At 57.1% G+C, this 27705-nt stretch overlaps 2 protein-coding genes across 2 annotated transcripts; one reads left to right on the top strand and one right to left on the bottom strand.

The window, feature by feature from the left end:
- Window positions 1-920: 920 nt before the first annotated feature.
- On the top strand, window positions 921-15682 carry IGLON5 (IgLON family member 5). The gene is made up of 8 exons (XM_036274066.1): window positions 921-999; window positions 8081-8159; window positions 9606-9838; window positions 11292-11411; window positions 12776-12910; window positions 13088-13208; window positions 13792-13946; window positions 15280-15682. Exons 1-8 carry the CDS (start codon window positions 921-923, stop codon window positions 15366-15368), a joined length of 1011 nt encoding a protein of 336 aa, XP_036129959.1. The 3' UTR covers window positions 15369-15682.
- A 2849-nt stretch (window positions 15683-18531) lies between these two features.
- VSIG10L (V-set and immunoglobulin domain containing 10 like) lies at window positions 18532-27601 on the bottom strand. The gene is made up of 10 exons (XM_036273997.1): window positions 27522-27601; window positions 26593-27435; window positions 25909-26202; window positions 25491-25775; window positions 24797-25051; window positions 24044-24325; window positions 23454-23750; window positions 20349-20462; window positions 19962-20116; window positions 18532-19473 (listed from the first exon to the last, which is right to left on the bottom strand). The coding sequence occupies exons 1-10, from the start codon at window positions 27559-27561 to the stop codon at window positions 19402-19404; spliced, it is 2637 nt and encodes an 878-aa protein (XP_036129890.1). The 5' UTR covers window positions 27562-27601; the 3' UTR covers window positions 18532-19401.
- Window positions 27602-27705: the final 104 nt, after the last annotated feature.

Raw genomic sequence — 27705 nt, 5'->3', positions numbered from 1 at the left:
GGACTCCTGGGTCTGAGGGAGGAGGGCTGGGGGCCTGGACTTCTGGGTCTGAGGGAGGAGGGGCTGGGGGCCTAGACTCCTGGTCTGAGGGAGGAGGGGCTGGGGACCTGGACTCCTGGGTCCGATGGAGGAGGGGCTGGGGGTCTGGACTCTTAGTCTGAGGGAGGAGGGGCTGGGGGCCTGAACTCCTGGGTCTGAGGGAGGAGGGGCTGGGGGTCTGGACTCCTGGGTCTGAGGGAGGAGGGGCTGGGGGTCTGGACTCTTAGTCTGGGGGAGGAGGGGCTGGGGGCCTGAACTCCTGGGTCCGAGGGAGGAGGGGCTGGGGGTCTGGACTCCTGGGTCTGAGGGAGGAGGGGCTGGGGGTCTGGACTCCTGGTCTGAGGGAGGAGGAGCTGGGGACCTGGACTCCTGGGTCCGATGGAGGAGGGGCTGGGGGCCTGGAGTCTTGGGTCTCAGGGAGGAGGGGCTGGGGGCCTGGACTCCTGGGTCTCAGGGAGGATGACATTGGGACCTGAAGCAGAAGGGTGGCGGGCTTCAGGAGAAGTGTCTCAGAGCCGGGATTCTGGGGATCGAGGGGGGAGAACCTGGGGACGCCCGGGGCGGGAGGGGGTGGGGGCCGGGCCGCAGTAACAAAGGCCTCTCCCTCCCACAAGCAACCCCCCTCGGCCCCGCCTCCCCGGCCCCCCGCCTGTCCTGATTGGTCGGCCTTTCTGCCCGTCAGCGCCGCCCCCCTCCCCGGGTCTGCAGCAGCTCCGGCCGCCTCGTCGCGCCCCCCCAGCCCCTTCCCCCCGCCCCCGCCGCCCCCCCGGGCCGGTGCAGCCGCTGGCGGGGTCCCCCTCCCCCTCCCCCTCTCCCCCAGGCCTCGCGCGCCCCGGGACGGCCCCCCCTTTCCCCTCCCCCTTCGCGCCGCCGCTGCCGCGATGCCCCCCCCTGCGCCCGGGGCCCGGCTCCGGCTCCTCGCCGCCGCCGCCCTGGCCGGCCTGGCCGTCATCAGCCGAGGTACCGCAGCGCCGGGGGCGGGGGGCTCGGTCGGGACGCCGGGGTCCCGGGCGGGGACTGGGGCGGCGGGGGGCTGCGTCCGCCGACCGGGAAGGGGACGCCCCCGGTCGCCGAGGTCTGGGCCCGGGGGCGGGGGCTGCATATCCGGACTGGGAACGGGGTCCTCAGACGTCTGGATCCGTGCGCGCGGGGGGGAATGTCCGGTCCCGGGGCCGGCCCTGGGCCTAGAGGCGGAGGTCTGCCCCCCGGGTCGCCCGAGGGTCGCGGGCACCTGGCCCTGGCCTGGGGCGGGAGTGCGCGGCTCGGGGTCCGGGAGGAGGATCCGACGCTCAAGTAAGGGTCCCCAGGCAGGATCTCTGAACTGAGTTGGGGTGTAGGGATAAGGAGATGCCCCATCGGGGGTCTTCTCTCTGCTTGGAGAGGGCCCCTGACAGGGTCCTAGCCTGAGGCCTGGGGCTGGCGTTTGTGGGCAAAGGTGGGGGGATGGGGTCTTCCCAGAGTCAGTATGAGGAGGGGGCAGGGGTGTCCAGAGACCTCAGTCCCAAAGACAGGAGAAGAGGGGGGCGGGGGTCTGGTCTCCCAGCTGGGTCATGTACGTTGGGGGAAAGTGTTGGTATTTGGGGGTTGCAGTTATGTGGGGGAATGCGGATCCAGGAGGCTGGGGTGCTGGGCTGTGGGGCAGATGTGGGGAGCTCTGGTCTGAGTACCCCGGGTCGAGACTGGAAGATGAGAGCCGGCAGATTGAGAAGGAAGGGAAGGACTCACACAGGGTCAAAGGGTGAATGTCAGCCCTCCCAGCAGGAGGGGGGCGGGGGGCTGGTGTGTAGAGCAGGGAGGGAGAGTGAAAGTGGAGTCTCAGGGGGTGCACCGGGCAGTCTCTGAATAGAGGATGTGCAGCTGGTCTTGTGTCTCCCCAGCGGGGGCTGCCGCCCACCTCCAAGAGATGCCCCCCGAGGAGGGGAGGGGTGAGCAAGGAGGCAGGAGGCCAGGAACAGTTAATTCAGCGCTTCTGAAGGGCTCCCTCCAACCCCGCGCCGGCCCTGCCTCCAAACAAGGGTCACAGAGTCAGGGACACACAGTGGGGGACAACCTAGAGCCCCCAACAGCCTCAGCGAGGCAGCTGCTCTCGGCCTCCCGCCCACACACACCGGGTATGGCCCCGCGTCCCCGGAGGAGCGCACCTGCAGCCGCCCACCCCCACGGCAGCTTCGTGCGTGCAGGTCAGCGGTCAGCCGGCCCACGCAGCACTCGGGGCCTTGCGCAGACGGTCTGAGCGCTCCTCCGAGTGATCTGACTCACTGTCTGACTTTCTGACTGCCCGCCTCTGTCTGTCTGTCACTTGTCACTTTCAGTCCCTGTAGGCATCTCAGCCATTTCCGGAGGCTCCCTGGCTCTGGGGGACATTCCCTGGGTCTCTGTCTCTGGGTCTCTCCATCTCTCCATCCCTGCTGGTCTCAGCACAATTTCACATCTGTCCCTCCCTGCCTCTGGATATGCTTCCCGCTGTCACACCACGTGTCTCTCTGTCCTTTCCTGGCTCTCTCCCGGGAGCCTTGGTCCTCGTTTACTTCTGGGAATTCACGTCCCCTCTCAGGCACTAACATCTCTCATTTTTCTCCCTGTCCTGTCCTTGTCTCTAGCCCTTTCCTCTCCGCCCCTCACTCCCTTTCCTCTCCCTTCACCTCCTGGTACCCTTTCTCTGTCCCTTGATTCTCAAGATAACTTCTCACTTTCCACCTCTGGACCCCAGACATTCTGGTGTTGACACATCACACATCCTGGCAGCTTAGTGGAGCCAGGAGGTGGCTTATGACCTAGGTCACATGCTTTTCCACCTCCCGACCTCCGCTTCCCCATCTGAGAACTGGGGGCCCTGGGGGGTGGGTTGGGGGGGCGGCTGGGGAGCTGAAACAGAACCAGGAGGCAGAAAGGCAGCCCCACCTGCCCTCCCACCCACCCACTGACAGTTGGGGCTCTCTGAGGTAAAGCTCACGGGAGATACACCACATTGCATCCTCTCCTCTCTTTCTGTTTTCCCACCTGGTGGAGGAATTCCTGCAGGATCCCAGTCTGCGTGTCCCGGCCACACCTCCCCAACCTGCTGTCCTTCCACAGCCGTCTCTGTCACACACGCAGCGTTCCACGTGGGGAAGGGACCGGTTTGTGTGTGGGTGCTTTTTTCAAGACAGAAACGAAATAAACCCATTGCTCTGCAGTTGGCTTTTCTCCTCCATTCGGGCATTTGCAGGGATTGTTCTGGCTTTGTTTGTCTACAGGGCTGTTCCCAAACACTCTGGCCAGCAGTGTGGCCGTATTAGAGAAGGCAGTGTGGACCCAGGCCTGCGGACCAGGGCCCCCCGCCGACCCCACCGCCGCCGCCACCAGCTTGTCTGGATTGTGGTCTTGGCCTCATCTATTCATTTAGCTCATATTTCCTGAGCACAGTCTCTGTCCCAGGCTCTGGGGCTCTACAGCCAGATGAACTCACTGCCCTCACGGAGCTTAGATCCTGGTGGGACGGAGAGAGATAAAAAAAAAAAACACAACTGAAAATGGAAAAACAAGCCAGCAAGTAAGTAGGTCATTCTAGAGAGTGACGGGTAACGTGAAAGAAATCAGGGACAAGCTGGCCAAGGAGCTCAGGTGGTCCAGGGAGCGTCTCTGGCCAAGGAGCTCAGGTGGTCCAGGGAGCGTCTCTGGCCAAGGAGCTCAGGTGGTCCAGGGAGCGTCTCTGGCCAAGGAGCTCAGGTGGTCCAGGGAGCGTCTCTGGCCAAGGAGCTCAGGTGGTCCAGGGAGCGTCTCTGGCCAAGGAGCTCAGGTGGTCCAGGGAGCGCCTCTGGCCAAGGAGCTCAGGTGGTCCAGGGAGCATCTCTGAGCAGCCTCAAGCGCAGTTCAGACCATGAAAGAAGTAGAGTCAGAGTTCAGAAGACCCCGAGGGAACCGCAGAGGCAAGGGCCCTGAGGTGGGGACCAGTGGAGATTTCCAAGGCATTCAGACTCCAGGGATCAGTGATGGGAAGGCCCCTGGACTTCCAAGGTCAGCAACAAGAAAGAGGGGTCTGGGGGCTCCTCCGTGGCCGTGAGGCCAAGCCCCAGCTCTTCCTTCCCAGAGCCACATACCCCTCCCAGCATGTCCCCACGTCCCCTCAGGCCAGCCATGCTTCTTGCTACCGGCTCACACACTCCTGCACCTCGGGATCCCCATCTGTGGGTTCCAGGACTGTGGAATCCAAGCATCCCTCCATTGGAGGGTCCCAATTTTGCCTAAGTTCCTTCCCAGGGTGATAGGAGGTTCTTATCTCTAACTCAAGCCAGCTGGCTTCTTAGAGATCCCCTTCTCTCTCAGAAGAGGGGAGCTCCCACCTGCAACCTTCATCCCTTGATTTATCAAATAGGCATGAGGGCTGCTAGTTTGGACTGGCTGAGGCCCACGGGGTCCCTCCAGGCACCACTGAACCCCCAGACCCGCTGGCACCTGCCCAAAATTATCCCACCAGGCAGCTGTTAGTGGGCACTTAACCACCAGGTTCTGTATGGAACCATTACTTGAATGACTTCATTTACTCCTCCCCCCACAATCCATGAGGGAGGCATGATGATCATCCCCTGTTTACAGGTAGGGAAACTGAGTCCCAGGGAAGGGAAGTAACTTGTGCAGCACAGGGGCAGAGCTGGGACTTGAACCGGGGCAGCCCGGTTCCCCAGTCTGTTCTTTCAGGCGCCTGTTTACGCTGGTGTCGGAGCAGACGCTGAGGGGCAGCTGTCAGGAGTGGGTGCCAGGCACAGAGCAACTCACAACCCAGAGGCGGCCTGCTCGTCCCGTGCCCCACCCCCGGGAGACTGACCCCAGACCAGGGATAACGATAGATGTTTCTTTAAAAAGAAGGTGCGATATGGAACAACTAGCATTTATGGGGCCCCTTCTGCACGCGAAGCATTGAGCTAAACATTTTACCAGCGTGTTCTTGCGGATCCCCTCACAAAAACCCGCAGAGGGGAGAACTGTTGTTTTTCTCACTTTAACAGATCAGGGAACTGAGACTCAGTTTAGTGGAGGGGGTTCCCCAGCCAGGAAATGCTGGGGCAGACATTTGATCTCTCAGCTCAGGCTCCTCAGAACTCTCTTAGCCAGTCTCTAGAGACCGTCTGTTTCCTCTGTGAACACACTTCCCTGCTCCGAGGTAAGCCCAGCTCTGGGGAACACAGCCAAGATCCGAGCCCTTGGGGAATCCCCGGTCAGGTGGAGGACACTGTCACGGCTGAGTCAAAGTGTACCCACTCCAGAGAGCGGAGACTGTCGGCGGTGAACACTCAGGGAGGTCCTCCTGGAGCGGGGGCAGGGCACTTGAGTTTGGGTCTTGAAGAATGAGTAGGAGTTCAAGATTTGGCGAAGGCATCCATTTATATTCACTCAATCAACAGATATTTCCCAAGGCCTTCTAGGGTGAGAACCAGTGCCGGGAGATGCTGGAGAGTCAGACCCAGGCTCTGCCCTCAAGAAACTTGGTACTGCCCTGCCAGGCCACAAACAGGGCATGCTGGGGACACAGAAATGGCCTGCCCTGGAGGAGCAGGTTTGGGAGGCAGTTGACCCTGATCCAAGGCTCCCTGGGCTTATACACACCATCTCTCCCAGGAGAGGCCCCACTCCATTAGGTCGCTGAAGAAAGGAAGAGTTTGATGGGAAACTGAGACAGAGGGTTGGACAGAGCCAGGCCCCACATGCACTGAGGGAGATGAGACAGGAGTGTGACACCAGGGCCCCGGACACCAGGCCGAGGGGCTGGGACTGTCCAGTGGCAGCAGGGAGCCATGGGAGGAGCCAGGCAGTTCTGGGTGTTGGAAAGACCCCTCTGGCAAGGGGGTTGTAGGTTTGTATTTCTGTCCTGGTTAGAGTCCTGGCTGCTGGTGTGGGGGCCGCTCCTCACTCCGGAGCCCTGGTCTGTGGGCCCAGCTCATGCAGTGGCCCTTGGCTGCAGTCAGGAGCTGAGCCCAGGAACCCTGGTTTCCTTAAAGCTGTGCAGCACCTTGGACAGCTCCCTCAATAACCTTGGCTGGGTCCCCCTGATTGGGGGAAGGGGGGTGTTTGCCCATAGGGGACATTTAGCAATGACTGGAGGCACTTTTGGTTGTCGTGGCTGTGCGGTGGGAGGAGCTACCCCACATCCTCCACTGGGCAGGATGACATCCTCTGTGTGTGTGTGGCCATGTGTGATCTGATTGTAGGTGACAGCGTGACTGTGTGTGCCTGACTCTTGGCCCAGAGCAGCCCCTTTGTATTTCAGAGGCTGTGACGATGTAGCTGTGTCACTGCACAGGCTGTAGCTTCATGCACAAAATTCCAGAGTGGGGTTGGGAATGAGCATGGCCCTCGGGCTGGCGGTGTCACCCAGGATTAGGCCATCGTGTGTGAAGATGGCCCCCTGGGTAGGGCTGTGACCCTGTGTAGACTTTTTGCCTGTGTGGGGGAGGCTGTTGGTGTCGGTGTAGCTGGGTTGTACCGTACCTGGTGGGGTGACCGTGTGCGACATTGCTTGGCCTGGGACATCCCTCTGTGCCTGAGCGTGACAACAGAGTGCTCCCAAGAGAGACTTGTCTTTTCTAACTGACCTTCTGCTGGGTGTGTGTCTCGGGCTGTGTTGTCACCTTGAGTGTGTGTGAGCCTGTCCCTCTGAGCAGGGCCCAGCACCACTTTTTGTGACTGAGTGTGGGACTGTTCCCTGGCCGGGTGCTGGCTCTGTGTGTCTTTCCTGGGCCCTGGTGGCTGTGGGTGTGTCCATGGGGGGGTGTGTCTATATGCCATCTCCTGCTGTCAACAAGGCTGTGTGTGGCAGTGTCCAGTCTGCACAGCGGGGAGGGCCAGCCCCTTCTCTCCATCCAGGAGTGAGTGGGAGAGGCCAGGGTGAGGGGCTGCCCACCGACTGGCTCTGCCCCAGCCCTGTCCTGAGGGGCTGCTGATGGACAGGGCCCTCGGGAGTCATTGGGTGGCACAGGCAATTAATTCATCAGATTAATTAGCTCCTCATCCCAGGGCAGGGCAGGGCCCTCCCTCCCGAGGCGTCCAAGGTCATCCGGCCTCCTCCTCTCCTCAGCCTGTGCATCTCCGACCGCCTCCACTTGCCCAGCCCCCACTGCTGGCTCTGGTCCAGCCCGCTGGCCACGGTCCACAGAGAGATGAATGGGTGGGGGTGGGGACCCTGCTGGGCAATGGGGCCTGCATGCTGCACTGGAGTGTGCAGGCGGGCGTGGGCCTGTGCCCGCACAGTGTGCCCGGTGAGCATGGGCACCCAGCTGCGTCTGTGTAGATGCTGTGTGTGCAAAGGTTTGTGTGTGGCTGTGCATCAGGCCTAAGGGTATGTTTGTGCATTTGTGGTAGATGTGTGTCTGGTGGACATAAGCATGCATGTGTGTATCTGTATGTGTGCACATGTGGGTGTTGAATGCATGTGGCCTGTTCCACGTGTGTGCCTTTCTATGTATTTCTGAATGAACATGTGCATGTGTGTCTGCATGCGTTGGTTGCATATGTACATGTTTCTGTGTGTATCTGTGTACTCATGCATCTGGATATGTGTGTACCCATGTCCATCTGTGTGTATATCTGTGTGCATCTGTGTATGTGTGTCTTGTATGGATATGTATCTGTGCATTTCTAATCTGTGTGAGTCTCTTCACTATAACTATATGTGTGCATACATGTATGTGCGTGTGCATACACGTGTATCTGTGCAGGTATATGTGTCTGTGTGTATAAGTATGTGTCTCTGTACACAGTACCTGTGGATATGTGTACACGTGTGACTGTGTGGGTGGGGGTGTACATTGGTCTTGTGTACATGTGTTTGTGTGCTATGATTGAGATATGGTCTTGGTGTCTCTGGAGGTGCGTACTTTGTGTGTTCCCATCTGTCTGAGTCAGTGCGGGCTTGTAGGGAGATACATGTTGCACATGTCTTCTCTGAGTGTGGCTGCCGTGTGTGTTTTTGGAAACATCAGTGACCATGAGTGCAGTGGGTGTGGAGAATGTGTGTGCGAGGGCGTGTGTGTGTCCCCACGGTGCTGAGCTGCCCTCCCACCCACAGGTCTGCTGTCCCAGAGCCTGGAGTTCAGCTCTCCCGCCGACAACTACACAGTGTGCGAAGGCGACAATGCCACCCTCAGGTACGGGACTTGGATCTCCCTGCGACCGTGGTCCTTCCCTCTCCCTTCCCTACGGAAAGCGATCCTGACCTGGGCACAGCCCCGCACCTCCCTGTCAGGAGAGGCCAGCAGGGGCACGGACTCTGGGCCTCGGCGTCCCTGTCTGTCAAATAAGTGGAAGTACAGTCACCACTGTGTCCGGTTGTTGTGGGGATTTAAGGGTCTGACCCCACACCCCGAGCTGAGAGAGCATGGCACACTGTGGTTGCTTAATAAATGAGAGCCAGGATCATCAGTCCCCCAGACTGAGTTCCTGTCCCCTCTCTCTGGGTCCCTGCCCCCTCTCTCTCTAGGTCCCTGTCTCTCTGGGTCCCTGTCTCTCTCTCTCTCTCTGGGTCCCTGTCTCTCTCTCTCTCTGGGTCCCTGTCTCTCTGGGTCCCTGTCTCTCTCTCTCTCTCTCTCTCTCTCTCTCTGGGTCCCTGTCTCTCTCTCTCTCTGGGTCCCTGTCCCCTCTCTCTGGGTCCCTGCGCCCTCTCTCTCTGGGTCCCTGTCTCTCTCTCTCTCTCTCTCTCTCTCTCTCTCTGGGTCTCTGTCTCTCTCTCTCGGTCAATCTCCCTCATCTCTCTCATCTCTCAATCTCTCTCTCTGGTCCTCTGTCTCTCTCTCGCTTGGTCTCGGTCTCCCTCTCTCATCCCTCTCTCTCTGGTCCGTCCCTCTCTCTTCTCTCTCTCTCTCCTCTCTCTGTCCTCTCTCTCTCTGTCTCTGTCTCTCTCTCTCCTGGGTCCTCCTGTCCCTCTCTCTGGTCCCTGCCCCTCGTCGCTCGAGGGGTCCCCTGTCTCTCTCCTCTCTCTCTCTGGGTCCCTGCCCCCTCTCTCTCTAGGTCCCTGTCTCTCTCTCTCTCTCTCTCTCTCTCTCTCTCTCTCTGGGTCCCTGTCACTGTCTCTCTCTCTCTGGGTCCCTGCCCCTCTCTCTGGGTCCCTGCCCCCTCTCTCTGGGTCCCTGTTCCCTCTCTCTGGGTCCCTGTCCCCTCTCCTTGGGTCCCGCCCCCTCTCTCTGGGTTCCTGTCTCTCTCTCTGGGTCCCTGTCCGCTCTCCCTGGGTCCCTGTCTGCTCTCCCTGGGTCCCTGTCCCCTCTCCCTGGGCCCCTGTCCCCTCTCTCTGGGTCTGTGTCCCTCATATTTATCTCTTTCCCTCTCTCCCGAAGTGCCTGTCCTCTTTTTGGGTCTCTGGCACAAAAATCACTCCATAACCATCAGCTACCAGTCTATGTACACTTGAGCTCACACCTTTCCCTCTGGGGCTCAGTTTACCCACCTGTAAAGTAGGCACATTCACCTCTACCTCATAGGGCTGGGGTGGGACCTGGAGATGTCCTGGGTCTCCCTGCCCACCTCCAAGCTCCTGCGACAGGAGAACCAGGCTGAGGTGGGGGAAAGAAGAACCTTCCTCCCTTCGTCCTCCCCCGCAGCTGCTTCATCGACGAGCACGTGACCCGCGTGGCCTGGCTGAACCGCTCCAACATCCTGTACGCGGGCAACGACCGCTGGACCAGCGACCCGCGGGTGCGGCTGCTCATCAACACGCCCGAGGAGTTCTCCATCCTCATCACCCAGGTGGGGCTGGGCGACGAGGGCCTCTACACCTGCTCCTTCCAGACCCGCCACCAGCCCTACACCACTCAGGTCTACCTCATCGTGCACGGTGAGCCCCGTGGGCGCGGCCGGGGGTGTGGCGAGGGAGGGCGCGGGGGAGGGGCAGATCGTGGGTAACCCACATGGAAGGCAGACACAGCCTGCCCTTGCGGATTTCAACCAAGAAGAGGGAGGAACAGTCACACAGACCCTTCAGTGTGGCAGCTTCTACGTCAGGAGAGCTACAGGGTGAGGGGAAGGTGTGCTCACGGGAAGATCACATTCATTGGCTCAGCCCCATGAATTGAGCACCTACTATGTGCAGGCATTGTTCCAGGCACTGGGGATAGAGAAGGGACCGATCAGGCTGTGCCCACTCCTTTGGAGGTGACTATCCAAGGAGAGGCGGCTTCCCAGACATAATGTCTGAGCTGAGACCGTCCGCCAGGTGCAGAGCTGGTACCGGGGAAGGAAGGCCTGTACAGGCGCCCAGGGAGCAAATGAGTCAGGTGTGCAGAAGGGGGCAGAAGGAAGAGAGAGGGATGAGGCTGCCTCGCCGGGATCAGAAATGGGCTGGACAGAGGGAGCTCCCACAGAGATGGGAACTCAGACACAGGGACAGTTCAGCAGGGCTGGGACGAGCCCGACTTGGGAGCCAGACTTGGGTTCCAACCTCAGCTCCCACCGCCAGCTGAGGGACCCTGAGCGGGCAGGGCGGTCTCAACCTCCTCACATGAATTGAACCTAAGACATCCTTATTTGGAAGGGGCACCTTTATTGTATGCTCTGCTGGAAAAGAAAAACAAAAAACAAAAACCTGCCAATTAAACTCTGGCATCCAGATTAGAGACATGATCAAGTGGGGTGAAAAAAACACCCACACATGTTAGAATTGATGAACAGAGTTGCGTCTACCCCAGAGGGTAGCCGTAAGCATTTAATGAGTTCTTTTTTTTTTTTTTTCTTTATTGATTTTAGAGAGAGAGGAAGGGAGAGAAAGAGATAGAAACATCGAGAGAGAACATCGACTGGCCGCCTACTGCATGCCCCCCACTTGGCCCACAACCAGGGCATGTGCTCTGACTGGGAATTGAACCCGCGACCTCTTGGCGCATGGGTCACACTCAACCACTGAACCACACCAGCCGGGCATGAGTTCATTTTTGTAACACTGAGGTTTACCAGACCGTAAGACCATGCGATTATTTGTTAAATAAGTTACTTTTCTAAAATAATAATAATAACAAATAAATAAAAATAAAGGTGGGGAGAGACAAATTCACAACAGAAGACAGAAAAAGCCAAGTTAGGATGAAGGCAGAGAGAGACAGAGACCGAGGAACACAGAAGTTAGACAAGAAACTAGACCCAGAGGCCAGGGAGAAACAGAAATCTTACCTTAACGAAAGAGAGAATGTCAGCTGGACTCCTAGGCCTGGGGGGGGGGGGGGCCTGAGACCTGGACTCCTGGGTCCTGGGAGCCCATATCCAGCCTGTCTTTGACCTCTTCCCCTCCCCCTCAGTACCCGCCCGCATTGTGAACATCTCCTCGCCTGTGACCGTGAATGAGGGGGGCAATGTGAACTTGCTTTGCCTGGCTGTGGGGCGGCCGGAACCCACGGTTACCTGGAGGCAGCTCCGAGGTGAGGCTCCCACCCCTGGCCCAGCGCCCCTTCTCCTGCTCCACACTTTGGGCCCTTCGTTCCCCAAATCCCTAGCTAGGTTCCCAGAGCTCTTCTTTCCTCCACTCCCGATCCCTCTAACCCTTGTGATGACTCAATTTCCCCTCCCACCCCAATCCCATGACTTCCTCGGCAGACCTCATCCTTAGAGCCTTCACCGCTTTGCCAAGAGCTGGGCCATTTCCGCCAAATCACCCATGAGACCCCCGCCACACCCCTCCCGCCCCTGCTCCATCCGGTCCCCACCGCCAACATCCACAGTGTCTTCCCCATCAGCCACAGGATTCTCCTGGACTCAGATCCCTGCCACTGGATGCCCTGAGCCAGGTTACAGCCAGTGGCCCCGCCCACATTCCTGCCTCCTGGTCACATCACTCCAGCTCTGCTGGATGCTCCAGCCCAGCAGTTCCTAAAGTGTGGTCCCCAAAATGGCAGCATCAGCAGCACCTGGGAACTCGCCAGAAAAGCACATTCCTGGGCCCGCCCCAGACTGGATGACTAGAAATCACCCCCACCCCCCCAACCCCCCACTACACTTGAACAAGCCCTTTAGGTGATTTTGATGATGGAGCTGAGAACCACTGCTGTAGGCGACCCCCGAATATAGTGCCAAGGTGCCTGAGCGTGACTTCCCAGATCCTGACATCTCCCCCAGCCCCTTTCACCTGGATCTCCACCACCACTTCCCAGATCTCTGGATCCTCATTCACTGGGTCTTTGGAGACCAGTGGTGCCCATCACTGGATCCCCTGAGAGCCCAGAACCCAATAACTAGGTCTCAGATCCCTAATCCTCCCCTACTGGGTCTGAGATCCTGGTTTCCCAGATACCCTAAGTCCCAAAGGGTCTTCTGAGCCCAGATCTGTTTTAAGACCCCATGTATTCAGATTATTGATTCCAATGACCAGATCCAGATTCTCCGAACCCCAAGAGCTATATCCCAGAACTCTAGACCCTCCCCCATTGGGTCTGTATTTCCTGGATCTTTCTGAGCCCCAGGACCCTGAGATTCTCCCCACTGGGTCCTTTGAGCCCCATGATCTGAGTCACGTATCCCAGATCCCCGGATCCCTGCACCCCCAAATTCTAGGACCCTCCCTACTGGGTTCCAGTTATGAAGCCCCATCTTCACTCCCTGCCCCACCCCTAGCAGGAGATCCCAGCGCCCCCACCCCTCCTGCAAGCCCCTCCTATCTCCCATTGGCCCCGGGCACTCCAGGCCCTGCGGTGCCCGCCCCGCTGATGTGTGTCCGTGTTGTGCCCGTGTTGTCCCGTGTTAAGTGTTTGTGTCCGGCCTCGCCCCCTCCCCTTCCCAACCTCCACAGACGGCTTCATCTCCGAGGGAGAGATCCTTGAGATTTCCGACATCCAGCGGGGCCAGGCTGGGGAATATGAATGCGTGACTCACAACGGGGTCAACTCTGCACCTGACAGCCGCCGCGTGCTGGTCACCGTCAACTGTGAGCTCCCTGGCAGTGCGCACGAAAGTGGGGCGGGCCCCGAGTCCCTGCGCAAGAAGGCTCTGAGGGAGGAGAGGGCAGGGGACCTGAGCTCCTGAGGAGGGAGGAGGGGGCAGGGGTGGGACCCCTTGGGCCCCATCTGGCTAGGAGAATTCGCTGACCCTCGCCCGTCACCAGATCCTCCGACCATCACGGACGTGACCAGCGCCCGCACGGCCCTGGGCCGGGCTGCCCTCCTGCGCTGCGAAGCCATGGCGGTGCCCCCCGCGGACTTCCAGTGGTACAAGGATGACAGACTGTGAGGACAGCACCGGGGCGGCCATGGGAGGACAGGCGTCCTTGCTACCTTGGACTGCGGGAGGGCGGGGAGTGGGGGCGTTGCGCGCGCGCGGAAGGTGGCACAGTCCCAGGTGCCTAGTACGGGGATGGGGGTGGGTGGGTTCCAGCTGTTAGGGGATGAGGTCCGCTTGGCCCCAGAGAGAGACAGTGGGGACTTACTGGGACTTGGGGCCTACGATGATGGGTGCTGGAACTCCATCTCCTATTCAGGGAGAAGGTCTGGCGGGGAAGCTCCAGGAGACCTTTGGGGCTGGGATCCAGCAGAGTCTGGGAGCCCCTAGAGACTAGGGGCACACAGCGGGAGAGTCCAGTGTCGTTGAGGGGCAGGGGTGCCTGGAGAGGGGCATCGGTGGGAGTGGCCCGGGATCCTTAGGGAGCTAGACCCCAGGTCTGTGTCTGCGCGCGCGCGCGTATGCGTGTGTGTGTGTGTGTGTGTGTGTGTGTGTACGGGGGCGTTGTTGGGGGCGTTGGGGGATTGGGGAGCCTGAGAGTCGAGGGCCTGGGCTCTGCGCCCCGAGGGTTCACGGCCAGGTCCCCGGCAGGCTGAGCAGCGGCACGGCGGAAGGCCTGAAGGTGCAAACGGAGCGCACCCGCTCGATGCTCCTCTTCGCCAACGTGAGCGCCCGGCATTACGGCAACTACACGTGTCGCGCCGCCAACCGGCTAGGAGCGTCCAGCGCCTCCATGCGGCTCCTGCGTGCGTCTAAGCGCTGGTCGGCGGGAGGGGCGGGGCCTGGGCGGGGCGGGGCGGGGTCCTGGGAGAGTGGGCGGGGCCGGGGCGGTGGAGGCGCCGGGAACGCCCCCAGACTTACCCAGACCTTTGGAAAGAAGAACGCTGGGACTCAAGCAATGTGACTGAACAAGAAACCGATCGCTGTAATGATTATCGATCCACTGGGTGCCGACTAAGGGTTGGGCGCTGGGTGCTGGGGACGCAGCAGTGCAGAGAGACAAGGTCTAGGGGCTCACAGGACTTACGGTCCTAGTAGTAGCAGAAAAGCAATAAACAAGTAGACAAATAAAATGAAAAGCAAACACACATACACATAAATAAGAAAAAAAATAATAGGCTTTCCCCTTATAATAATAGGACTGGGGCTGGGCTGAAATGGTAACATTAGATAAGCTCATCAGAGACATCTTCCTGGGGGCGGGTAACTTTTGACTGAGACCTGAATGGGAAGAAGCAGCCAGCCTTGCCCAGTTCCGCAGGAAGGGCTTTGCAGCCAGGGGACAGAGAATGCAAAGGCACAGCAGGTGGCCAGCACGACCTGAGCAAAGTGATCGCTGGAACCTGAGGTCACAGAGGAAGGGAGAGCCAGTCCCCCCGGCCATGGTCAAGGTTTAGGATTTTATTCTACTGCAGGGCGAGGCCACTGGTGGCTGTTAAACAGGGGAATGGAGGGTGGTTGACGTTTCTCAAAAGAATCACTTTGCTGTTTGAGGGATGGGCTATGGGGGGCGCACAATAGAGGCAAGGAGGCCAGAGGGGAGGCTACTGTAGTGATCCAGGCTTGGAGTGGTCGGGGGTGGCACAAAATGTCTCTATCAGGGAGATGTTTTGGAGGTGGCAGGAAGAGGGAAGTGGAGGTCAGGTGATTCCAAAGTTGGCTTGAGCAGCGGGGTGGATGGGATGTAGAACTGAAGCATTGGAGTGAAGAAACAGTGGGGGTGACACAGGGCAGCAGTCAGTCTGGGGGACAAAAACCAAGGGTGCAGGTTTGGACATGCTGCCTGTAGGATGCTTGGTGGCAGTGCTGGATAAATGGAAACTATGGCAGAAAGATATCGAGAGTCCCAGGCTGATGACAGAGAGGTGGAGATCTGAGAAAATCAGGGAAATAAGAGCCAGATGCTCCAGGAGATGCTGAGATGCAAAACAGTCACATGGAGTGAAAGGCTCAGAATGGCCTCTGGAGAGAGAACCTCAAAGGAGACCCTCAGGGACCAGCACAGACAGCCACCTGGCAGAGACACACATGGGTGTCCCCCTTCCAGGCCTCCTCCCATGACCCTCTTTCTTTCTCTAGGCCCCGGATCGCTGGAGAACTCAGCCCCGAGGCCTCCGGGACCGCTGACCCTCCTCTCTGCCCTGGGCTGGCTGTGGTGGAGGATGTAGGAAGAACCCAGTGCAGCTCGCCTCTCCCTTCGGGGGCCTGAGGCCGAGAGCAAGAGAAAAAAGGGGGAGCAAGCGGCGTGGGTCTCAAGGGGGCGAAGAGCTCAGCCACGGAGGAAGAAGAGAGGAGGAGGAAGAAAGATCTTTAGAGAACCCATCACTGTGAGGGATAACGCAAAATTATGCATCTTTCTACAGCCATTCTCGCCACCGTTCACGTTTCTGATTGTGACCCACCCCCGCCACTCCCACCCTTCTCTTAGCTCAGGCTGTCAACTGAATCGCATGTGTGTAGTGGGTGTGTGCGTGTGAGCCTGCACGTGTGTATATGTGTGTTGGGGGAGTGGGGGGGCAGGGTGGAGAAGGGGCTCAAAATCTTCCCTCCCCGACATGCCCACATCCATTGCCCCAACCCTGCTGCCTCTCCCCTGGGGCTGGACGTAGGTGTGGGGACTTCGTGGTAGAAGCTGTGAGGGGAGGTTTTTCAAGCCCCTTGCTTTCCCAATATATGCACGCACACCTCCCCCCGGCCACCCCTGCTGGAAAGGTGTCGCCTGGGCAGGTTGGGAGTGGGGAGGGGCGTTGCACTCACCTGTCAGGCTGTCACTCAGCCTTTGTGAGCAGGTGGGAGATCTCCATCTGGGTTCTGGGTCCCCCTGCTGTCAACTACCAACTGCTGTAGCCAGAGGCTCCATCGCTGGCTCAGCGACCTGAGACCTTCCCACTTTCCCAGTCTTCCCTCTCCCTGGACTTTCTGGCCCTTCTGGGCTAATCGGTGCTTCCATCCAACTGTCAGGCTGGTGTCTGTGGTCACCTGTCTGTCTCAGTGCTTTGCCCTGCCCGACCCCCACTTCCTTTGGCCACCTGCAGCGCCAACCAGCTGTCCTCCGCGTCCCTGCAGCCGGCCCACATCTTTGGGTTTGCTGGTCTCCTACTCCCTGGCCTCTCCATCAACTGTACCTCCCAAAGGCTGACCTGACCGCGCGCATACACACACACACACACACACACCAGCGACTGACCAGCAATAGCCCCCCGGGCTCCAGCTGTAGCCAGTGACCAGCCGTTGTTCCCCCAAGGGTGGGCAACTGTCTTCCCCTAAGAGTGGACAACTGCCATCAGGAAGGGACACTGAGAGGCTGTAGCCTCTCTGATTGTAGGAATACCCCACCCTGGCACACCACATCACGCAAAGTTGGGGAGAGAGGCCTCACACAGACATCCCAAGCCCAGACCAAGATGCCAAGTCACCAGCTCCAACTCCCGGGAGACCCTCTATGAACACCCACCCTGAACCACATCACCCAGAGCTTGGGAGGGACGAGGGCAGAGCAGGGGCAGGGGGGCAAGGGGCAGTGACTGTACCTCAGACAGGGGCGTGGGCCCCATCCCACATTGTCTTCCATTCCCAGGGTCCGGGAGATGGGGATGGGAGGGGGAGGGAGACAAGGGAGGGGGCGGGAGGGCCCTGGGTGCCGTGTGTTCCAATTCATGGGGAGTGTTGAGACCACCACACCAATAAACGCCTTTTTCCAAAGTCTCTGCCTGCAGGTGTCCATGTCATTAAGGATTCGGGTGCATGGAGGGCAAAGGGTCATGGTCATTGGTGGTGCCTCCCCAGCATCATTCCCACAGTCTTCTTTCTCTTTGGTAGCTTTGGAATTGACCCAGTATAGAGGTGGCCCTGATTGGCTTAAGCCACTGGGCATAGCCTATCTCCCACTGTGACTGGTTCAGAGCTAACGAGAGTGAATACTGGGCCATATGGATTCACAAGAAGAGATGGTCTTCCATTGGACAATGTGACTCAACAATGTGATGTCTAGACTTGGGTGGTTGCTTTTCCCCATCACAGGGAGAGCTCTTGGGTTTGTGAAGACAGCAATGGTGGACGAGACAGAATGTGGAGCCTGAGAATGATAGAAACACTATGGAAAGCAGAGTGGAAGGTCTAGAGAAACTGAACCCATGATGACATCATTTGAGCTGCTGGATCAAAACTTACCTGGTGCCCACCTTCAGTTACACAAGCAAAGTCACCCCTATGTTTAAGCCAGTTTGTGTTAGGTTTTATATCTCTGGTGATCAAAAAGAAAATGACAACTCTAACTGATATAAAAGAGATATGCAGGGACCAGGTACCCAGGACTCCAGTCCTCAACTCTTCAAAATGATCCAAGAGCCCTATTTTCCAAAGGCCTTTTTCACCCCAGTCTATAATCAGAACACCTCACGTCCTGTGCTTCCCTGAGCCAGATGCTGGTTGCCTATACTTTATTTGCTTCTAGTTTTTATAATTTTTATTGTTGAGAGTATTACAGATGTTCCCCCTTTTTTCCCCCATTGCCCCCCTCCACCTGGTTGCCACACCACCCTAGGCCTTCACCTCTTTATTGTCTGTGTGCATGGGCAATGCATATATGCATATATGTTCTTTGGTTAATTTCTTTCCACCCCTCCTTCCCTCTTTCCTCTGAAATTCGTCAGTCTGTTCCATGTTTCCATGCCTCAGGTTCTGTTATTCATCAATTTATTTTGTTCATTAGATTCCACATGTAAGTGAGATCATGTAACATTTGTCTTTCTCTGTCTGCCTTGTTTCCTCTCTCTTTGCTGTCAGACCCACCTCCCATGATACAGGATGAGATGTTTGGTTTCCCAGCCTCCCTTGCGGTGAGTGACATGGCCAGTTTTGGATCAATGACACAAGGGAGGTTTTCTGGTAGGCTTCCAGGAAAGTTTTTCACCCACTCATAAGATTGATTGAGGAGAGGTGTATGAGAAGAGAACCCTGCTCCCTTTTTTGTCTCTAGATGCAGTTGTGTGAAGATGTGATGCCTGGAGCTGCAGCAGCCATCTTGCTACATGAGACAACATGCCAACCCCCTGAGGATGGCAGAGCAGAAAGATGCAATAAGCCCAGGTCCTCAGTGGTGTCACTAAGTTGCTGTGCCAGCCTGAAACCACCCACCTCCATGTTTCCACCATTGATTTTTTTTCAATTGCAGCCAAAAGAATCTTCTTTATTGATGCATTCCCTAAATTTCCAGTGAGAACCCATGCTGGAAAAGGAAGACATCATGCTGGGGTGAGCAGCAGCAAACCCAGCCCTTCACTGGCACCAAAACATTTAATCAGTTAACGTATATTTATTGATTGCCTGCTGTGTTTTAGGCTCTGTGTTAAGCTCTGGGGATAATGACATGGTCTCTGCCTTCAAGAAGTTCTCAGTTGAGAAAGAGAGTCAGAGGCTACACAAGTGATTATGTATTTATGGATGAGAAGCAGAAGATGCATTGTCTCCAGGGCCTAACCCATGATCGATGCAGGGGTTAGAGAAGCATCTTCTAAGATAGTAACAGTCACCTTTACACTTGAGAAATAAATAACACAGGAGAAAGAGCTGTGTGCTCTAATAGAGTAAACTCTAGGGGAAAAGGCCTGGAGGCACAATAAAGTGGCAGAGAGAAAGTCTGTGCTATTGGAGTGGCAGGGGGAAGTGTTGGAAGGGAGGTCAGAGAGGCCAACAGAGGTCAAGCCACGAGGCTTTGAAGGTCATGGTGAGGAGTTTGGACAACATCTAAAGGGCAATGGGCAGCCAGAGAAGGGCTTAAAGAGAAGGAGGACATGTGATCTGATCTGTTTTAAGATGAAGACTCTGGAAGCTGGATGGGCATGGCCTGGAGGAGGCAAAAGTGGACGTAGGAAGACCCTTTCAGAGATGAGGCGGGGCCCTCTCTCCGGCTCAGAGCAGCACAGCAAGCCCGCCTGTTTGTTGCACAACCTGCTCGTCGGGCCTGCTTGGTGGTTTGCAGACCGCGCTGTTAATCAGCTGGAGTCTCCTCCAGCCCAGGAGCCCCACCTCCTTAGTTGTACAAATACAGGTAGAGTCTTCTGAGGTGAGAGAGGGAGACAGGAAGTCCCACTTACAGTCTGACCTTCAGTCACAGTAGAACAGGAAGTCCCTGTCTGCTGCTGAAGCAAAACAGGAAGTCCTGCACCAAAAGTCCTGCACAGAGCAGGCCATTAGCCCTGGTCACACCTGTGTGGCTGCCCGAACAGTCTTCTGGACCCCACCTGGGGAGATGACTTGACTGGAGCTGGTGGCCTGGAAGAGAGAGGAGTTGTGGGGGACAACCTCAGGGGTTATCCCAGACATGACAGGACTCACCCTTTTCTAGCACTAGCTCTCATTATTCAGAAATTAGCTGGGTTTCCTCCATTTACAAGGAATGAAAATTTTCTAGCCACCCTTAGGAAAGATAAGGCATGCAACTTTACCAGGAAAAAGAAATTCCATCCCACTTTGGAGAGAAAATGGAAGTTTGGGCCATTTTTACAAGAAAAATAAAATAAATAACGGAGGTCCCATCTTACTCCTTTTGGGAGGAAAATTAGAATGTCACTTTTCTTTTGAAATGCATAAACGATGGATAGAAAGCCCTGTCCAACTTTCTTACATATTTTTAAAAGGATAAAAATTTATCAGATTTGCAAACTGACAAGTAAAGCTGAGAGAAGAGAATTCAGACTATCTCATCTCCCTGACTAAATAACACGAAATTCCACCCCGTCTCCGAGGGCACACACACTCACTTGGTGGGCCCTGGCTGAGCTGGGGTCCGCTATCGGGACTTTGGGGGGCAGAGGCTGTGGAGTCTTCACTGGGGGCACGCTCTGCATCTTCTTTTCTGGTGGCGGGGCCACTGGAGGAAAGGTGGGTAGATGTTTCTTTTTCTTGGGATTCTCTCCTGGAAAAGAGAGGAAGAAAAAAAAAGAAAAGAAAGAAAGAAGTGATTGGCTGCTCCACTTTGCCGCCCCAGCCAATGTCAAGGGAAGCTGGGCTGAGAGGCGGAGCCTTAATCTTATTGGCTGATATGGAGGAAAACCAGCAGACATGTGACCTGTGACCAAGCTGATTGGTTCAGCGAGGTTTCCAGTGGCATTTTACCTAAGGATCCTTCCAGGTTGCCCCTCACTCACCCCGAAAACGGCGCAGGCAGCAGACGCACAGGATGATAAGAGCTGCCAGGAGCGCCAGGCCCAGCAGGGAGCCCAGGACAATACCGGTGATGGCCCCAGGGCCCAGGGTTGGGCCTGGAAGAGACAAAGAGAACGGGGATGAGGGGAGTGAGAGCCAGGGCTGGGCCGGTTTCCTAAGTTCCCTGACCACCCTTTAGCCCAATACTCTCAATTTAACATTTACTGAGTGACTACCGCGTGCCCAGCATTCTACCAGATGATGAACATCTATTGCTGAGCAAACCCAAAATGCCTACTCCCATGGGGATTAATTTTAGGAGAAAAATCAGAAATGAATGTGCAAATAGCCTTGGCCAGTGTGCTCCATGGATAGTGCATCGACCTGGGAACTGAAGGGTCATGGGTTCAATTCCTGGTCAGTGGTCAAGGGCATATACCTGGGTTGCAGGTTCAGATCCCTGGCACCATGGGGGTACATTCGGAAGGCAACCAATCAATGTGTCTCTCTAACATCGATGTCTCTCTCTCTCTCTCTCTGTCCCTCCCTCCCTCCTTTCCACTCTCTCTAAAAAACAATGGGAAAAAACTATCCTAGGGTGAGGATTAAGAAAAGAAAAAACAAACAAAAAGAAAAGAAAGAACAAGAAAAGAAAAGAAAGAAAGGGGAAGAAATATGTGCAAATAAATAACATATTACAGACTGCGCTAAAAAGAAAAATAAATGCCCCGCGATAGAAATAATGGAAGGGGAGGTGACATTTAGAAATAATGGTGAGGGATGGTCCCTGAGGAAGTTATGTTGGAGCAGAGACTTGGAGAATATGGAGCCAGGCATGCTAAACCAGCGAAGGGTGTTCCAAACAGAGGGAAAATAAAATGCAAAGGCTCAGAGGTATGAAAGAGTTTTCTGCGTTTAGTGAGGCCAGAGTGGGTTAAGGATGTGGAATGAGAGGAGAGGAGGAAGAGGATAGTGTTAGAGGGGTTAGCAGGGGCCAAAGTCTGGGGAATCTTGAAGGAATCCATGAAAGGTTTTTAAGAAGGCTAGCACGCCCTGGCCGGCTTGGCTCAGCGGTTAGAGCCTCGGCCTGTGGTCCAGAGAGACCCAGGTTCAGTTCCCGCTAAGGGCACGTACTTCGGTTGCAGTTTGTCCCCGGCCCTGGTTGGGTCATGTGGGTGGCAACCACTTGATGTGTCCCTTTCACGTGGATGTTTCTCTCTCTCTCTCTCTCCCTCCCACTCTATCTGAACAAAAAATGGAAAAATATCCTTGGTTGAGAATTTAAAAAAAGAATAAGAAGAAGGCTAGCATGACATAATGTGATTTCTATGACTCGTGCTTCTATGTAGTGAAGAGTGGGTTGCAGGAGGGCAAGAGGGGACATGAAGAGACCAGAGAAATGGCTGTTGCAGTCCAGGCAACAGAACGTGGTAGTGTCTAACCAGGGTGTGGGATGGAGATGGAAAGAAATGGTTAGATTAGAAAAGCATTTTTGAGGAAAGTTAATGGGACCTGCTAGCATTTAGGATGTTGGACGTGACTTGACCATGTGGGTGCTGCCATCGACCAGAACTGGGAAGACTGGGAGCTGGGTAGGAGCAGGAAGGTGGGATGCAGTTTTGGGGGAACACATAAAGAAGTCTATTGTAGAGTCTGAGATGCCAATTGGACATCCAAAGTTAAGGTGTTAGGTAGGGAGTTGGCTTTTTGAATGTGGGGTTCAGAAACAAGGTTTGGATTCAGGATCAGTTAAGAATCTTCTGAATAATAATAATGTTCAAGGCAATGAGAGTGTCTATAGTCACATTGTAGAGAAACACGGGTAGAGAAGAAGTGTGAGCACTGAGCCCTGAGACATCCAATACTCAGAAATTGGGAAGTGTTATTGGTTGAATTATGTGTCCCCCCAGAAAGATATTTTGGCCCTGGCCAATTTGGCTCAACCTCAGAGAGTCCCAGGTTCGGTTCCTGCTTAAGGGCATGTACCTCGGTTGTAGTTTGTCCCCGGCCCCAGTTGGGGTCGTGTGGGTGGCAACCACTTGATGTGTCTCTCTCACATGGATGTTTCTCTCTCTTTTTTTTCTTATCCTCACTCAAGGACATTTTTTCATTTTTTGTTCAGATAGAGTGGGAGGGAGAGAGAGAGAGAGAAACATCGACGTGAAAGGGACACATCGACTGGTCGCCACCCGCATGACCCAACCGCAACCAAGGAACGTCCCCGTAGCGGGAACTGAATCTGGGTCTCTCTGGACCGCAGGCCGACGCTCCAACCGCTGAGCCAAACAGGCCAGGGCTTCTCTCTCTCTCTTCCTTCCTCTTTCTCTCCCACTCTATCTGAAGATAAATGTAAAAATGTCCTCAGGTGAGGGAGAGAGAGAGGGAGAGGAGAGGGAGAGGGAGAGGGAGAGAAAGAGAGAGAGAGAGAGAGAAGAATGAAAGAAAGGAAGAAAGGAAGAAAGGAAGGAAGGAAGGAAGGAAGGAAGGAAGGAAGGAAGGAAGAAAGAAAGAAAGAAAGAAAGAAAGAAAGAAAGAAAGAAAGAAAGAAAGGTTGGCATCCTAACTGTCAGTACCTGCAAATGTGACTTTATTTGGAAATAGAGTTTTTGCAAGTGATTTTTACTTGACCACACCCACTCTATTTCCAAATAAGGTCACATTCACAGGTACTGGGGATTAAGATGTCAATATATTTTTGGGGGGGGGAGACACTTTAATCAGTCAAGTCAATATCAGGGTACACCCCAATCCACTATGACTAGTGTCCTTACAAGAAGACAGACACGGGGAGGAGAAGGCTGTGGGAAGCTGGAGGAGAGATTGGGCTGAAACAGCTGCAAGATGAGGAACCAAGGATTGGCAGGCACTGTCAGAAGCTGGAAGAGGCAAGCAAGGTTTCTACCCGGAGATTCAAAGGGAGCACGGCCCGCTGACACCTTTATTTTGGACTTCCGGCCTCCAGAGCTGTGTGGGGACACATTTCTGTTGTTCCAAACCACCCAGTCCATGGTCCTTTCTTACGGCAGCCCCAGGAAACTACTACAGGGAGAAGGAGGGTCCAAGGAGAAGAGTCAGCCCAAGAGAAGGCTCCGACAGCCCCAACTCACCAGCACTGAACATCCGGCTTTGTGATGGGGTCCCTGGCTGGCCCCCCAGGAAGGGCAGGATACGAAAGGCCCAGGTCCCAAGGTTCTGAGGAGGGAGGGGCACCACAGCTGATCGCGCCTGAGGCCCCAGGATGAGCAAGGAGACCCAGTCCTTGTAGGTGACGGCTCTGCCCGGGTCAGGCCCCTGCGACCATGCCTGGATCTCAAAACCACTGACGAGGGCCCCTCGCTCCACATCCCAAGTCAGCACCACTGCGTTGTGGGCTCTCTGCAGCCTCCATGAGGAGATGGATGGTCCTGGAGGGATCAAGGTGGGGGATCAGGTTTGTGGGTCCTGGAGGGGAGAGGGAAGGGGGCTTCAGGCCTGGACTCATAGGTCTCAGGGGAAGGGGATCTGAAGACTCAGACTTCCAAGCCTATGAGAAGAAGGGGCTGGGTCTTGGAATCTTGGGTCTGAAGGAGGATGTGGCTAGATGCCTGGACTCCTTGGTTTGAGGGAGGAGGCAGCCAGTAGGCTGGACTCCTGGGTCTAAGAGAAGAGAGGACTGGAGGATCTGAACTTCTGGGTTTGGGGAAAGAACAGAACTCACCAGTGAGGGTGATCTGGTCGCCCCCAGCACCCAGCACCCCATTGCACAACACAGAGTAATTTCCTAGGTCCCAATCCAGGCTGAAGTTGCCAATGAAGAGCTTCCTCCCATCTTGGCTGAGCCTCAAGCGCCCCCCACCGCCTCCGGAGGCCAGGGGCCGTCCTTCTCTGGACCAGGATGCTCGCGAAGGCGGCCGACAGCCAGAAGCCTCCAGCGCCACCTCTGCCTCTCCTGACCGTGTCTCCTTCACCATCGGATGCAGCAGCACCTCTCGAGGGGCCTCTGCAGATGCAAGAAACAGTCCAGACAGTCAAGACCTCGCCCTGAAGTCAAAGAACAAGTCCTGTGCCCTTGGGTGAATCAAGCAGCGGTGCAAACGGCAGCACCTTAGTTAAATGAGGAAGCACCAACCATTCACTTCCTCCCTCATTTATTCATCATCTGACATCCTTAACAAGGACTTATTAAGTACATACTATAGGCCAGGTCCTAGGCTGGGACAGTCATGTTGTTCTCAACCCTTTATTGCTCTGAACACGTGGGAAGGTGTAAGCCCTCCTCCTGTGTCCAGGGAAGAAATTTTGTCCTATACCTGCTTAAGGTACAAGAAAAATCTGAGTCCTTCTGCAGGCTTAAAGACAAAGGAAATCCCTTTTTCTGGATTTAGGAAGTCCCCCTTTCTCGTGTCCTAAAGGAGTTAAGAAATACCCCGTCCTCCTCAGGAAATAGAAAAGAAGTCCCACCCGCTCTCACCTGGGGTGACAGTGCAGGTGCGCGTGGTCAGCAGGTGGCGAGCAAGGCAAGTGACTGGGACGCCGCTGAGCCGGGGGTGGGCGGGGACAGCTGCCAGGAGCACAGAGTGCGCCGGCCCCGCACGGACGCCTTCGGGGAGACCCTGGAACTGCAGGGAGGCGGCCGGGACCCCACCGGGCCACCAGCAGCGGAAGCGAAGGCTGCGGTCCCCGGGACCCCCTTCGACTGAGCACTGTGGGGACCCAGAGGGCAGATCTGCAGAGCGGAGGAAGGGATCAAGGAGTCAGCCTCTCTCCGCACACCCCTCTAGTGCCGCCTTCCCGCGCGTTCCCTCGGTCCCTTCTTCACTTAGCCACCCACCTAGACCGCGCCCTCCACGCTGGACCTGCCCCCTCCCGGTGTATCCCAGCCCCTGCTGGTTCCACCCCTTCTCCTGAGCATCCTCCCGCCTCTTTTACTAGGAATCCCCGCTCCTCCGCGATGGCCCCGCCCCCCGTTCTGGCCCCGCCCCCTCGGTGTAGTTTCGACCTTTGCTGGTTCCGCCCTTTCTCCTGGGCAACCCTGCCCCCTTCACGTGGAATCTCGGTCCTGCCCTGCCCGCCCCGCCCTCGGCGTCGACCCCGCCCCTGCGTTCTGGCCCCGCCCCTGCGTTCTGGCCCCGCCCCGCCGCGGTGGCCCCGCCTTCTCCAGGTACCCGCCACGGTGAGGTTGAGCAGCGAGCGGCGGCGGCGGCCGGTGCGCGGGTTCGCGGCCAGGCAGGCGTAGGCGCCGGCGTGGCCCGGCCCGACCGCGGGCAGCAGGAGGCGCGGGCCGGCGGGCACCGCGGCCTCGGCGGGGTCGGCCAGGCTCCACGCGATGTCGGCGGACGGCCGCGAGGCGGCGGTGCAGCGCAGGGTCACGTTGCTGCCCGCGGTGACATAGAGGGCGGGGGTGGCGTCGCGGTCCGAGGAGATCGAGATGACCGGCGGGTCCGGGCCGTCTGGGTGAAGGGAGTGGGGCGGAGCCACGAGGGTCAGGGTCCCCTGGTACTCCTCGGCCACCGGAGACTAGACCGCCAGTCCCCTCCTCCCCAGGGACTAAGGAGCCCCGACCCGAGGCATACCCCGACTCACAGAAGACACTGACATCGGCCGCGGCCTCCGTGTGGCCGAAGGGGCTGCGGACGCGGCAAGTGTACCGGCCGTGGTCGCTGCGCACAGGACGCGCGATGAGCAGCTGGTCGCCCTCTGCGCGGATCCGGGGCGGCTCCGCTCCCTCCGGGTCCGCTGCCTCCAGAGCGCGTCCGTCCCTGCTCCAGCTCAGCTCCCCGCAACTCGGCCTCCACCCTCGGCAGCGCAGCCGGAGCTCGGCCGCCCCCTCCTCTGTCTCCGGGGCCTCGGGCTGCACCGACAGCTGAGGCAGGGGCTCTGGGAGAGGAGGACCGTACTTAAGACCCAGCCACCGGCCACCTCCTCCCTTAGGTCCTCGACTCCGAGCCCCAGCCCCTCCACCCCCTCCACCCAGGACTTCCAGGCCCAACAGGGCCTCCTCTTAGGCCCAGTCCTCTTCTCACAGACCCATGAGTCTGAGTCTCCAGCTCTCTCATCTAGAGAACTCAGGGGTCCAGGAACCCCAGGCGCCCTAATCCCCAGGTCCAGCTTCCCTCAGGTGCCCCGATCTTAGCCCCCAGCCCCTTTTCTCCTCCCTCCAACCCAGAAGTCCTCTCTCATCTATCCCTTTCTTCTGGGGAGAAAACATTCTCAGAACAGCAGTGACCAGCCCAGAGGTCTGCATTCTGGACCTCAGAGCCCACTTACCATATACACCCACCGTGAACTCCCGAATCTGCTGGGAGACCCCAGCCCGGATAATCTCAGCCGTGTAGACCCCAGCATCCTCCAGCTGGGCAGAGGCGAGTTCCAGGCCCCCTCGGGCCTGGTCAAATCGCAGGCGATCTTGATGAGCAGGGTCCAGGCTGATCAGAGGGGCCCCTGGCCCCAGGCCACCGGCTGCCAGCACTTTGGAAGCTCGGCGCCAGACCACCAGAGGGTCAGGCGGCCCGGGGCTGGGGACTGGAACCAGGGGGAGCTGGATAGTGGTCCCCACCAGCACCGCGAGAGGCCCCCCCACCTGCTGAGGGAAGCTTGGTTCTGGTGCAGTTTCTGCAGGACCTTTGGGTTCAGGGCTCTGGGTGGAGAATCTAAGATCCAGCTTCTCAGGGGAGAACTTTAAACCTGGGCCCGCCACAGATACATTAGCATCAGGGACTTGAACAAAAATGTTTGACGCTGGGGTCTTAGAAAAGGAAGGCTCTGGGTCTTTGGCAGGAACTTGAGAATCCAAGGTATCAGAAAGTACTTGGGAACCGGAGATCCCAGAGATGGTGGGCTCCAGGCCCAAGTTTTGGTCCTGAGCAGAAACATTTGACCAGAAGGACCCAGGTACATCGTTCCAATTCAGGGCCTCAGGAATCCATTTGGAATGGGGGATATTAGCAGTGGCCCTTGAACCTGAAGACTGATCCAGAAACTCCGCTCTGGGGGCTTTGCTGAAAGAAACATTCAAATCCAGGCCCCGGGAAGAGCTTTCTGAGTCAGAGATGGAATTCGTTCGCTGAACTCCAGAAGAGTCTCTGAGAGCGAGGACCCCTACTCCGGAGGCTGCAGAGAAGAGGAGGGGAGGATGTTGGGGGAGCAGGGCTGCTGAGAAGGGGGACTGGTGGGAAGGGGCTGAGCAGGAGACTTACCCAGGAGCAGGAAGAGTGGCAGAGCCTGTGAGGTGTCCATGGTGCTGGCCGCACCCAGGACACACTGGAGTGAGACTCCAGGCCAGTACCTGTCCCTCCCTGGACAAGTCCAACAGGACTGGTAGCTTCCTGGGCGGGGAAGGGAGCCAGACACAGTGGGAGGTGCCAGGGTCCCCTACCCCAA

Source organism: Molossus molossus, unplaced genomic scaffold, assembly GCF_014108415.1.
Source record: "Molossus molossus isolate mMolMol1 unplaced genomic scaffold, mMolMol1.p scaffold_m16_p_21, whole genome shotgun sequence".
Lineage (NCBI taxonomy): Eukaryota > Metazoa > Chordata > Mammalia > Chiroptera > Molossidae > Molossus > Molossus molossus.
This window is presented reverse-complemented; position numbering and strand designations above follow the sequence as displayed.